The sequence below is a fragment of the Palaemon carinicauda genome, chromosome 8 (assembly GCF_036898095.1).
Source record: "Palaemon carinicauda isolate YSFRI2023 chromosome 8, ASM3689809v2, whole genome shotgun sequence".
Classification (NCBI taxonomy): domain Eukaryota; kingdom Metazoa; phylum Arthropoda; class Malacostraca; order Decapoda; family Palaemonidae; genus Palaemon; species Palaemon carinicauda.
The window spans coordinates 161864262-161878729 of record NC_090732.1 but is presented as its reverse complement, the minus strand read 5'-3'; the positions used below and the strand labels follow the sequence as shown (position 1 = coordinate 161878729).

The following is a 14468-nucleotide window of genomic DNA, read 5'->3' as shown; positions in this document are numbered from 1 at the left end:
GCCATCGAAGTACCTCGGTAAGTTATTCTCTCGCGGGCCAGAGGGAAGCAACTAGCGTCAACTTTGTCCCTTCGTGAGAGGCGAACTTCTGCAGTACCTTGTTGACAATCTAGAACGGAGGGAATGCATATAGATCTAGATGAGACCAATCTAGTAGAAAGGCATCTATAAGAACTACTGCTGGGTCCGGGATAGGTGAGCAAAGTATTGAGAGCCTCTTGGACATCGAGGTTGCGAAGAGATCTATGGTTGGCTGGCCCCAGGTGACCCAAAGTCTCTTGCATACATCCTTGTGGAGGGTCCAATATGTTGGAATTATTGTCCCTTCCTACTGAGACAATCTACTAAGACATTCAAGTTGCCTTGGATGAAACTCGTTACTAGTGAAAAGTCTAGACCTGTTGAACAGGAGAGGAGGTCACTTGCGAACTCGTACCATGTCAGAGAGTAGGTCCCTCCTTGCTAGATGTACATCAAAGCAGGGAGTTGACCGTGTTCACCTCCACCACTTGCCTTGAAGGAGAGACCTGAAGCTTTTCCAGGTCAGACGTACTGCCAGAAGCTTCTTGCAGTTGAAATGCATTGTCCTTTGACTCGAGTTCCATAATCCTGAGCATTCCCTACCGCCTAAGGTCGCACCCCAGCCTACGTCCGATGCGTCTGAGAAGAGAACGTGGTTGGGAGTCTGAACAGTCAGGGGAAGACCCTTTCAAAGGTTGATAAAGTCCTTTCAACAAGTCAGACCAGACTTATCTTTCCGGAAACCGGGATCGAGACCGCTTCTAGCGTCTTGTCCTTTTCCAGTGAAGAGCTAGATGAAACCGAAGAGGACGGAGGTGTAGTCTTCCAAGTGACACCAATTGAACCACGGATGACAGTGTCCTAACCAGACTCATCCACAGCCTGACAGGGCCGTGTTCCTTCTTCAGCATCTTCTGGATGGATAGCAGGGCTGGGGGTTGATCGTCTTGTTCAGCCATGTCCCCATCAGAGGGTTCCTCATCCGAAACTGATGAGGAAACGGCAACGGAGTGAGCAACGTCTGACTCGCTGAATCCGGTCGCACTGGTGGATGCGTGACGGAGCCGGACACAAGATCATGGTACTGCTGCACAGTCTGTGAACTGTCAACCATGGGGACGCGAGGAAGTACAGCGACAACCCGAAACTGTCTAGACTGTCTGGGTTGTGCAGACAACCCCCTACCGGGTTGCTGAGGTTGCCGCACTGCGTCACAACAAGTCACCTCTGCTGGTTGTTGAACGTCTTCCTAGTGACACACTGAACGTCCACAACCACCTCCGAGAGTCGCTTAACGTCAACGTGCGACTGGCAACCCACACTGGGTCGCACCGGTGGAGGAACCATCTCAACTGGCGGACGTGAGTAGGATACCTCAGCGTCAACAGGGCGTACAACCAACCGGTAGGAAGGTTGTTGGCTAGAAGGTTCTTCTCCATAAAAAATCCTCTAACAAGGACTAAGCTTGGACTGCATGTCTTGCAACAAAGCCCATTAGGGTCTATGGGAGCAGGTGTGGCAACAGACGGGATTAGCGACTGAAGCGGAACCATTTACCATCCCTGGAAGCATGTTATGCTTTAATTAAAGTCCATAGGAGGCTAAGCAGCTTAAGGCTCCTCTCCAAATGACAGAGTCCTCAAGGGAATATCAGAAGGAGGGAGAACAGCACTTTCTCATCTACAGGAACCATGTCCGAGAAAAGCTAGGTTATCTCAGTGAGGGTTTCACTGGTGCATAAGCAGCAGACCAGAAGGCAACGTTATGTAACTGCTTGACAGTCTGTGAACTGTCAAAAACTGAACTGTCAACCACAACAGGTGCGTGAGGACATACAGCACTGGTGCATAGTAGCAGACCAGAAGGCAACGTCATGTAACTGCTTGACAGTCTGTGAGCTGGCAACAACCAAAGCTGTGTGGGGAAGCCTCAACTCCTGACTGACTAGTCTGCTGCGGGCGAGTGGCGGTAACCACAGTGGGTTGCGGAGGCTGACACACCGTGTCAAAACACGGCAGCTTGTGGTAGCTCACGCACGGCAACGGAGTGCTCCGTGTGTCTGTGGGAGTCAGCATGCGTCTGGCAGGGTCGACTGCGCATGGGTGGAGGAGCTCTCACAACAAGAGTGTGGGAGCAGGCAGCCATGCTGGGCGCACAACCGTGGCAAGCTGTAGGCCAACGGGTGCATCGTCAACCTTCTCCGCAGTCAGAGTGTGGGAGCAGGCAACAACCAAAGCGGAGTGGTGGTGCGTGTGGGGACTGCCGTGGGTTGCGGAAACTAACGCATCGCGTCAAAACACGGCAGCTTGACTCCACCTTCCCACTGCTGATGCGGTAGCTCACGCATGTTAACGGAGGGAGCCGCACGTCGGCTAACGTTAACATGCGTCTGGCAGGGTCGATCGCGCATCTGAGGTGGAGCTCTCCGCAGCCGGAGTGTGGGAGCAGGCAGCCTCAGCGTGAGCTGGGCGCACAACCGTGGCAGGTTGTAGGCTAACGAGAGCAGTGTAAACCTTCTCCGCACGAAACTCCTGCATAACCGCAGCTAATTGAGTCTGCATAGACTGCAGTAAAAGACCACTAGGGTCTACAAAAGACGGCAACAAACGGAGCTACTGTCCGTTGTGACTGAGGGTCTAAAACAGCTGGTGCGGCAACAGACGGAGTTACTGCCTGTTGCGGTACCACCTTGCCTCTCTTGGGAGGTGTGCAGTCGTCGGATGACTGCAGCGAGTCCGAACTGACCCAGTGGCTACACCTAGGCCGTTGGACTTGCGCGGAAGGGACCGACTTGCACTTAAAAAGCTGCAAGATCTGGTCCATGGTTTCTACGAGAAACCTCTTCCGCAGACGAGGAATAAATGGGCTCTCTCGTCTTTGTGTGGGTGGGGCGATCACGTCGGCAACGTGTGTAGATACACCCGAAACCACGGAGGGAAACGTCTGTTCGTCGATCAAGGCCTGTGGAACCCATAAGTCGTTCGACATTACTTCTCCCCTGGGCTTGGGAGCTTGTAAGAGGTATCGAACTAGGTGAACAACTGGCACGAACAGACGAACCCTCGAACGCAACACTGTAACACTTTGCGCATATCACTTTATCACTTTTGATTTTCTGTTTGCACTTATTTCACTGAAATCGAAACTTTAACTGATTTCTACCTGAAACACGCAATCCTATCCTTCATTAAAAGGTAGTAATTGCGAAAACAGTTTTACAATGCAACAGAAAAACATAATTAAAGATAAAGAATTCAGTGGCTGGAAAAGAGACTAAACACTAGATCAAATAAACTACGTTTAAAATCTCTCACCGCATAAAGCCTGGGAACAAGAATAAAACTCTAGAAACGTTTTACCTTCTTCCCCTACAGCGACTAGGGAGAAGAGTAAAAAACGAGAACAACGTTACCCGCTTGAACGAAACGTTTATTCTCCTCTCTCTCCCTCCGTCTCTATCTCTCTCTCTCTTCTCTCTTGACTTAGAACCTGAGAGAAGAGCCCAATTATATATCGTTAAAACATATTATTTGCTAAAGGAAAAAACTGAAAGGTTTCCCAAATAAAAAGTTCCTTTATTTAGAATTTAAACCATTTAAGCTAAGAAAGAATGAACGAAACGCTAGAATCGGTTTACTCTTACTGCAACGTGAAACCGTGAAATACTCTCTCTCTATCGTAACGATAGAGCGCATGTTGAACGTTCTGAACGTCAACAACTGCGGAGACTAAACTAAACGTTAGTTCATCTTTGAAAACAGTACGAGACTATCAAAGAAATTCTTTCATAAAACATTAAAATTAAAAAAGTATTAAATTCTTAAAAGGTAAATACGATAAGACGGGCTCAATGTTAATTAACTTCGGTTCCAAGTAAGGACCGCCTACTATTAGGAAAGGTCGCATATAAACAAACATAAAAATTAATTTTTATAAGTTTATAATAAATGGAAAGTTAATCGAAGAGGCCTATAAAGGCGGAGAGATATAAAATAAATAGATCTAAAACTTGTTAAGCAAAATTACCAAAAACCTAAACACACTTCCGTCTAAGGGAAGGGTCGGCCATTTAAAAGTGAAAGAGAGTCCATACTCTCTTCGTCACCAACACTTCCGTCTAAGGGAAGGGTCGGCCATTTAAAAGTGAAAGAGAGTCCATACTCTCTTCGTCACCATAATTAAATCTATCCAAAACGAGTTCAAGTTTTGAAATGAAGATAAAACCCCTGCATAGCGAAAGCTCAAAACTGGAATAGTGTACTTCACCAAATCGTTGTGAAAACAAATCCAGTTAGGGACGGCGTATTTAGTAGGTCTTGCCTGTGGCACGACAGAGGGAAAATTGGTTCTTTGTTGACATCGAGTACTTGAGTACCTACTTGACAGATGGCGCTGTTGATGTACACCCCCACCTGTATAGCGATCGCTGGCGTATTCCGCCCGTAGATTTTTTCTGTCGGGCAGCAGGGATGCAGCTATATGATCATCGGGTAAGTTTGATATTGAAAAATCACCAGTCTTACCTGACTAGTAGCCAACTTTCGCTCAGCATTTGTTAACTTCATAGAGAGTGTTTCATTGTTGGTTCTGAGGGCAGCAATAGTTTGGTTGTTGCGAGAATCCTGCTCCAAGAGTTCAGATAAACTGCCCTGATGCTGCATCTGACATTTGAAAATGAAATTTCATCAGGAAAAAGGATGAATGTGAGAGCTCTGATAGAGTTAGAAACAAGAAACAGGCAGGAAAAGAAATGAGCTGATATCTTGGTATTTATTGTGAATGAGAATTCCTGTACTGTATTTCAATAAAAAAAAATGTACTTGAAATACAAGACCTTGAAAAGTTATTCCAAAAGTATGTAAACAATAATGAAAAGTTGCCGACGTACTTTAAATGATTTTTAGTTTAATGTTTCTTACGTGGGTCATGTAACAATCTTTCATCCCTCGTCCTCTCCTCTGGTAACTTTCTTAATAGGTTTCAAAAATTTCAAATAGTAACCTCTCTCTTTCTGTGTATGTGTGACTTAATAGCCTTAATGTATATAACAAGATTGTAATAGCAGCAAGAACTTTTTTTTCTCATACCTGCAGATTCATACATTGTTGTTCACTATGAGACAATTTCTTTGAAAGATTCTCCACTTCCATCTTGAGTGCTGCAATTTTATGGTTGTTGGAAGCATCTTGCTGCAAAAGTTCTTGAAGGCCTTCATTCTTTCTCTCCTGAGTGAAAGAAATTATATTAACCAACAGGACAAAATTATAGAACAGCCAGTGCTGGAAAATTTTAAAGGTCCTTAACTTACAAACAATTGGAGATACAAATACAAATACAACTAAAAACAACAATGATAATATAAAGAAATACTGTATTAAAACACTATTGTATCATTTAATACTGTAAACAAAATGACATTTGTAATAACCTAATATCTATTTCATAAGAAACCGGACTATTTGCTGACTTTTGCAGCTGGAAATCATAGGCATGGAATTCAGGTTATGCCTACCCAAGGCCAAAATTTAATAAAATTCAACTTACAAAAAGCTTCTTATAATCAATTAAGTTTGTAAATTGAGTACTTTCTGTACTACATTAGCTTTATACACAAATGTTGAAGCCTTGTTTGCAGTACTGTACATCAAACCACCTCCACAAAATTATTCATTTCTATATTACACATACAGTACTCTCTTATTCATGAATATCATGGTTCTTTCTTTACATGACCTTTTTATCACAATTAACATTATTACTATCTAAGCTACAACTCTAGCTGGAAAAGTACAGTAGGATGCTATAAGCCCAAGGGCTCAAACAGGAAAAATTGCTTAGTAAGGAAAGGAAATAAGAAAACAGATAGAATAGTGTGCGTGAGTGCTCAACTCGTCCGTGACACCTACGGGAGGTAACCCAATCAAAGACGACACCTGATTGGTAACATCTATGCCTGGTGTTTGCCAGTTGGGGGTTCGAGTCTCGCTCAGACTCGTTAATGCCATTAGTTTCTGCAACCTTACCATCCTTGTGAGCTAAGGTTGGGGGGTTCGGGAAAGCCTATAGGTCTATCTGCTGAGTCATCAGCAGCCACTGCCTGGCCCTCCCTGGTCCTAGCTTGGGTGGAGAGGAGGCTTTGATGCTGATCAAATAATATATGGTCAGTCTCTAGAGCATTGTCCTGCTTGCTAGGGCAATGTCGATGTTCCTTGCCTCTGCCATTCATGAGTGACCTTTAAACCATGACATGCATATAGCTCCCCCTACCAGAAATGAAGTGAGTTTTAACTTGTTATTTTATACTAACTAGGTACCTATAAACTAATAGTTTGCTTAGAGACCACACACCAAATCAACCACAATAAAAAGGGATTTTGACATAGTTAATACCTATTTTTGGTAAAGGGGTTTGTGGTATCCAAGACCCCACCTACCTCTTCCCTAGACTTGTGTAAGGAAGGGAGGCATATAAAAGGGAATACAAAAGATGGCAGTCGAGTGCATACTAGTGACGAGGGGGTGTTGGCTCTGGTTCCAGTGTTGGTTCTCATCAATGTGTCATCGTCTGTCCAACGTATTTTAATTCTAAAGTCTGAGAGTGACTTGCACATGTATGTTCTAGACAGGCAGCCTTAGACTTTTTACATTTATTTCATCTCTATTTTTTAGTATTTTTTTATGCAAGCAATGTAAACTTCATGTGAAAATATTTTATAATGAAGGATTTTGAGGGTCTGAAACCGATTGCAGCACTAAAATTTAAATCAATTCTTATAATGAAAACTAACTGTTAAAAAAAATATTGATCCAACAACCTTCTGGAACAAATATTTTGACTTCCTAAGTTCCATTGGAAATACTTCCATCATAGGTACTTTAAAATTGTAATAAAATATACAATTAAGAAATCCATACAGAAATAATATTACTCTGATAGCGAAAAGGAAAAGCTCAATTCGTAACAAAAATGCAGTAAACTTACAAAATGGAAAGACAATGTAAAAAATAGTACAGAATTAAAGAATGTTTTCCCCAGCATTGTTTATATATTTCATCTAAGATGCTTAAAATCAGTCAGATCTCTCTCTAATGAAAATGACTGAATGAGTGTTATAAAACTTCAAATTTTTAATTACCTATATCTGGCAATTATTCTAGTAATCTCTCTTCCTCTTTAAAATAACACAAATGAGACAAAAAGGTAACCAAGCTGCTATTAATAAAAATTCAAAATATTTGTATTTTTTCTCCCAACTGAAAGTGGCATGAATTTTATTTCATGCAAATTTCAAGCTCTGATAATGGAAGCAGCCTATTTCTAAAAGTTTGGCAATATAAATATCTATAAATCCAAAGCTTTCTTTCATAAATTTGATAATTACTACCCCTTTAGGATACACAAAAGTAAACACACTTGCATGGGAGCAGTGTTCAGATTAAAACCTACCTGGTCTGCTAACAGTTTTTGGTTAGCTAAAAGAAGTTGTTGGGACATGTTATCTAGTTCTTTCCTCATATTGGTCACTAACTGTTGGTTATCGATTTCCTTTTGTTCCAGCTCAATCATTCTGTTCCTGTATTTTTCCTGTTGGATAAAATATCAGAAAATTATTTCTCAACTTTCCTCATGTAAACATACATAAAGTTCTTTGCTATTCATGATGTTATGATGCCTCTGTAAAGTACAAAATCAAACAAAATTCCTAAGTTCTTGAAATGAAGTTGCATTTAATATTGTATATTTGCGTCTACACCAGGTCTGCTACTAGTCCTACTGAGGCCTACCTCAAAAAAGACCTTGGGACTTGTTACTAAAATATAGTATTATCATGGTTATACAGTGACACGATAACAATTTCCAGCCATCATTAAAGTTTTTTATTTTAATTTGACAATTATGACTTTATACAGCCAATAAGCTTTTAAATAATATCTAGACTTAAACATAAATTTTGATTTTATTTCAAAATTAATATGGAGAAATCCCAATGCTGTATACTATACATTAAATTTACAAGATGTTTCAAAAACACACGCAAAAAATGTTTTAGTGATAAAATCAATTAACTGAATTGTTAAAATAACATTTATCATTTCAACACTTACCCAACATTTACTATACGGTAAGCTTTGGAAGCACGACTTTGGTTGACAAAATAAATAAATAAAGGATTAGCTCTGGATTCATATGACTAACCCTCTTATATTTTGATAATTACTACTACTACCACGTGAGGCAATATGGCTGCCATGTTGGAAATCATCATTATCATTTTGTTCTCACTATATGTGAGGTGCAGGGCAGGACTGAATGAATGTTCAATTAGTATTGAAATTATACATTTCATTATAAACATTTTGTTTAATTTTAATTAGCATTTCCCAAAATTTATTCTGCTAATTTCCCCATTGACTGGAAGATGGGTGGAGATAAGCAACTAGGGATTGTTATAGAAATATACCCTGAAATAAGAAAAATGACAAAATACTCTACAAGATCTATCCGGGATTCAACCACCAGACAACTTGTCCTATGGTAACCTGAAGTTGACAGAAGACTCGTAACTTCTCCTCTAACTCCATTAAAAGAATAGAAGACTAAAACAAAACCAAGTACTCCTGTATTTTGAATATTACCAAAAGAACTACTACCAACATGAAACTAAATGAGGGCTAGCCAATATAACATCTTTAAGGAAGTTAAGTAACTAACATTAAAACCCTAAAGTACCTTAATTTGCTAATTTATGGCAACAAGGGGATTTAACAAATAACATAAATTAAACACCAACTTTATCTTCCTTTAAGTACGAGGAAGCAAAGACTAAGTTCATATAAGCACATTGGCTCCAACGGGAAAAATAGCCCTGTGACAAAAGGAAAGACGCTAAAAAAACAAATAAACTACGGTACAAGAAAAGTAAAGTAATGAACAATTAATATAAAATATTTCAAGAACAGTAACAACATTAAAATAGATCATTCATATATACACTCTTCGGGTACTTTATAGTTAGGTTCCGCTTGCTTGAATTAAGTCTTCTCTATAATTTTAAGAATCTGTATTAATTTTGCAATTCAGTTTTGATAATAGACCTAATAGGATTTTAATTGGGGTAGTTCAAAAATTCACTGGCAATAGATTTTATAAGTCAGATGATATTTAAAACAATTCAAATAGGATTCAGTGACATATGCAAGTTGATAGCTTGACACTGGAAAGCTTCTGTTATAATATTTTTTGTTGGTGCAAGAATTTTTTAGAAGAAAGCTACTAGACACTAGATAGGTCTTACAGTTACAATACAGTTTCAAAGCAGTAAGCTATTTCAAACTAGTGTATAACTTTTTCAACTCATTGCACAAAAACAGTTTCTGTCATTTAATTTCTTTCCCTGAAAATGAGACCTTCATAAGTCAACTATTAAGTATCCCTTTTATTTTTTCAGAAAAATCACCTGGGAGATCTAGATCATTACCATGTAAATTCAAGTTTCGTTTTCAAAATCACCAATAGACATTAATTAACCCTTTTACCCCCAGGCTATTTGGAACTTTCCAACCCTTAACCCCCAGGGGTTATTTTTTTCAAGCACATTTTGCAGTATATTTTTTTTAAATTGCTCTAACAGCCTTAATTTTCGTCATAGAGAGGTCAGGTTGGTCTCATTCTCTTGGAAAATGCCTGAAGTTTCTCAAAAAATTATAAAAAATTTGCACAAAAAAATTTAAATGGCAGTTTGTTGCAAGGACGTACCGGTACGTCCATGGGGGTAAAGGGATGAGTTTTGTGAATTGTACCAGTACGTCCTTTGGGGGTAAAAGGGTTAAAAAAAAAAAAATTCAAGACAAAAGCGGTTGCAATACAATATCATTACCTGGTACTCAAGGGCCTTTGAACCTGTCTTGCCTGATTCTTGCAACATATAGGATAAATTTTCATTTTCATCTCTTGCTCTTTCCAATTCCCTTTTATTGGTTTTGTCTCTTTCCTCCAAAACCCGGATTCGATCTTCGAGTGTTCTGATTCGGTCCTCATGGGCTGTCTAAGAGAAAGAGAAAAAAGAATGAACTGCCTGAGAAAGAAAAGAATAATAAAACAATTTTTTAATTATTTAGAAATAAAATAATGCTAAAAAAATGTTTTGAAACTTATGGAGCTAAGTTTAAACAAAGTTAGTGGTTGAGAAACATGAACCAATTTTATAAATAATGTACTGTAATAGCTTACGTATATACCCATAAACGTGAATTTTCATACTCTTACTTGATAACAAAGTATTAAGGGTGGACCATTGAAAAGCCAATATTGACGAGATTGGGAGATCTCGGCAACTTACACAGATCCACATTTGTATTTACACTATAATATACAGTACTCACTAAATACATACAATATTCACATTCTGAGTTTTAAAACTATTGTCTGCCTGGTACCTTAATTACTGATCTGTATAATAGGCACTTAAAATGCTTATAAACCATATATTTGTATAGTGTACTGTATATTCATACATCCAAAAATATATCCTTAATTTTGTTGCCTGAATTCTAGAATTATTTCCAATGAGCTATTCCTTATGTCCAAATTATTCCATGATTTTCTAACCTTACCTTCGACTTTTGAGCATTTTCCGCGATGTGTTTGAAGTCATTGCTAAGGCGGACAATTTCAAGCTCACGGCCTGCGATCGTGTCTTTGTGAGCATCGTTCATTGCGACTAGTTCCAACTCTCTTTGGCGCAGCCTATCCTGTTTTATTTCATTGAGCGATAAAATGATCATCAGGAGATTTAAAAATTACGTTATTAACATACAATATGTATCATTATCATCATTATCACAAATCATTCTGCAACCCTAGTTGGAAAAACAAAATGCTACAAGTCTATGGCCCAAATAGGGATATCAGACTGGTAATGTATAAAATAGAACAAAAAGTAAAGTATGAACTATATAACAGAAATAACACTAATCTTGGTATTAAAAATTAAAATCAAGGATGAAGATATAAAGAATTATAAAGTCAAATCAACCATTTAGTAAAATAATAAGTATCCTTGAGCCTTCTACTAAGCCTGTTATTATTATCATTATTAAATGGGGGAAGATTACCAAGCCCTGTGTCTTTAGTAACCCTAACCAATAGAATATCTACAAAGAAAAGAGGGAGAGAAAAAGGACAAAATTATGCTAGAGAATACCCCCAAGCAAGAGAACTATAACCCGAGACAGTGGAAGGAAATGGTACAAAAACTATTGCAATAACCATTACTAAACTTCTCATCGAAGCTTATTATCATAGCAGACGTATCCCTTATGAGTAAATAGTCACTAAACTTGAGTTTTTATGATAAAACAAAGTTTTGTGAATACTTACCTGGCAGTTATATATATATAGCTGAGTCTCCGACTGCGGCAGAATTTAATTGAAAATCGCGGCAACCGCCTTGTGGTGGTTGTGTGGTTAGATGGTTAACAACCCTTACAGGGTGGTACTTGGAATCATTCCCGTTTTCTGTTCCTCAGATTATCTTTGCCCGACCTGTCTCCTGAGGGGAGGTGGGTGGGCTTTAAAATATATATATAACTGCCAGGTAAGTATTCACAAAACTTTGTTTTATCATAAAAACTCCATTTTTATAAATAGAACTTACCTGGCAGTTATATATATATAGCTGATTCACACATTTGGAGGAGGGAAACAGACAGAAAAACATAGTTGGGGAAACAACAAAAGAGTTGTAGGAGAACAAACACCTTGATTCCTTACCTGCTAAGGTAGCTGACTTCAAAGGTAACTGCCTCTAGAGTCGCTTTCCCTTAGGAGTGTTCAGCCAGGAGTAGACCTGCTACGCTGCAAACAACTCAATCGAGTCTGTCAAAGGGGTAGGACCAACAACTTGACTAGACTTCAGAAAACTACCTTCCCATATAAAAAACCTGCAACCTTACTAAAGCTAACCATCTAACCTTGCAGAAATAGATATAAACTATCTATCTGGACTGAGGGAACCGTACCACAGGACGAGGACCTCAGACAACCATAAAAAACACAAACCCATATACAAGTACATAAACTAAGGTTGAGTGGGGGTAGTAACTCCTTTGCCTAATACAGAAGCCGCAGCTACGTATGGGCCCAAGGTATAACACTTGTCATAGTCCACTCTTACCTCTCTGAGGTAATGAGAAGCGAAGACAGAGTTGCTCCTCCAGAACGTTGCGTCCATGATCTGCTTAACTGACATATTTTTCCGGTATGCCAGCGAAGCAGCAATGACCCTTACTTCGTGAGCCCGTACTTTTAACAGGGCGAAGTTTTCTTCTTCACAAAAGAGGTGGGCTTCCCTAATAGTTTCCCTCAGGAAAAAGGACAAAGCGTTCTTTGACAGGGGTTTTTGAGGATCCTTCACTGGACACCATAAGGAGTTGGAAGCACCCCTCACGCTCTTAGTGTGGGCCAAATAAGCCTTGAGAGCCCTAACCAGGCAGAGGAGGCTTTCCTGTTCCTGACCTACTAGATTCGTGAGGTTAGGGACTTCAAAAGTCCTAGGCCAGGGTTTCGAAGGGTTCTCATTCTTGGCGAGAAAGTCGAACCTCAAGGAACAAACCGCTCCATTTAGGGTGAAGCCTACACGCTTCTCGATTGCCTGGACCTCGCTGATCCTCCTGGCAGTCGCTAGAGACAAAAGGAAGAGGGTTTTCTTAGTCACATCTCGCAGAGAAGCTTGCGAGATAGGCTCAAACTTCCTGGAGCACAGAAACTTAAGCACCACATCCAGGTTCCAAGAAGGGGGTCTTAAGTGCACCTGCTTCGTTGTCTCAAAAGACCTAATGAGGTCCTGCAAGTCCTTATTCTGAGATAACTCTAAGCCTCTATGCCTAAAGACGGTTGAGAGCATGCTCCTGTATCCTTTAATGGTAGATACAGCCAGCTTAGCATCCTGCCTGAGGTACAAAAGAAAGTCTGCAATCTGGCTTAGAGAGGTAGAGGACGAGGAAACCTTGCGCCTCCTGCACCAAGCTCTAAAGGTCTCCCACTTTGACTGGTAGACTCTTTGTGAAGAGATCCTCCTTGCCCTGGCAATAGCTTTCGCAGCTTGTGCCGAAAAGCCTCGAGATCTAACGAGCTTCTCGACAGTCTAAAGGCAGTCAGATTGAGAGCGAGGGGGTTTTGGTGAAATCTCTCGAAGTGGGGTTGTCTGAGAAGATCTGGACTTGCCGGGAGTCTTCTTGGAAAGTCCATCAGCAACCCTACCACTTCGGTGAACCATTCCCTCGCAGGCCAGAATGGAGCCACTAGGATCATTCGTCCCGAATCGAGGAGAGCAAACTTCCTGACAACCAGATTGATGATCTTGAACGGGGGAAAGGCATACATGTCCAGCCCTGTCCAATTCATCAAGAAGGCGTCCACTGCAACAGCTTCCTCGTCCGGGACTAGGGAGCAGTAGTTGGGGATCCTCTTGTTTAGACCGGAGGCGAAAAGGTCTATTACTGGTCTGCCCCACAACTTCCAGAGGCTCCGACAGACATGCGGGTTGAGAGTCCACTCTGTAGGAAGGACCTGTCCCCTCCTGCTGAGCATGTCTGCCCTAATGTTTCTCTGCCCTTGAACAAACCTTGTCAACAGCTGGGTCTCGTTCTCGTTCGCCCAGAGGAGAAGCTCTCTCGCAGTTGAGAACAGAGAGAGGGAGTGAGTTCCCCTTTGCTTCCTTATGTATGCGAGAGCTGTGGTGTTGTCGGAATTGATCTCCACAGTCTTTCCCGACACCGAGGTTTTGAAGGCCTTGAGCCCTAACAAAATGGCCATCAATTCCTTCCTGTTGATATGCCAACTGACCTGACTCCCTTCCCAAATACCTGAGACCTCTTTGTTCCCTAGTGTTGCTCCCCAGCCTGACTCGGACGCGTCTGAGAATAACACTAGGTCGGGGTTCTTCTTGAACAAGGAGATCCCTTTTCCCAACAGAGCTGGGTCCAGCCACCACATTAAAAGATCCTTGATCTCTGTCGGAATGGGAAAAGAAAAAGTGTCCTCCTGGATCTTTCTGTTCCAAACCTTTGCGAGGAAGTGTTGCAGAGGCCTTAGGTGCAGTCTCCCCAAAGGGACAAACTGCTCCAGGGAGGATAGAGTTCCCAGCAGACTCATCCACTCCTTCGCTGAGCATTCCTGCTTCCTCGAAAAGTCTTTGACTTTGTCCAGGCACCTGGTCTGCCACTCCTGGGAGGGAGAAGCCTGAAAAAGAACTGAATTCAGAACTATCCCCAAATAGAGAATAGTCTGATTCGGCTCGGTCTGAGACTTCCCCCAGTTGACGATGAGTCCCAGGTCCTGAGTGATCGTATAAGTTTTCATTAGGTCCTCCAGACATTTCTCTTTCGACTGTGACCGGATCAGCCAGTCGTCTAGATAGAAGGAGACCCTTATCCCCTCCTGGTGT

General features: G+C 41.0%; 1 protein-coding gene across 2 annotated transcripts in view; it reads right to left on the bottom strand.

The window, feature by feature from the left end:
* LOC137646068 (putative leucine-rich repeat-containing protein DDB_G0290503) overlaps positions 1-14468 on the bottom strand; it is a 96341-nt gene that overhangs the window by 51663 nt on the left and 30210 nt on the right. For both annotated transcript variants that reach the window (XM_068379232.1, XM_068379231.1), the window contains exons 10-14: positions 10636-10773; positions 9900-10067; positions 7469-7606; positions 5109-5246; positions 4545-4682 (exon numbers count right to left, since the gene is read on the bottom strand). In XM_068379232.1, coding sequence (XP_068235333.1) covers positions 4545-4682; positions 5109-5246; positions 7469-7606; positions 9900-10067; positions 10636-10773 — 720 coding nt within the window. The remainder of the gene's footprint in view (positions 1-4544; positions 4683-5108; positions 5247-7468; positions 7607-9899; positions 10068-10635; positions 10774-14468) is intronic.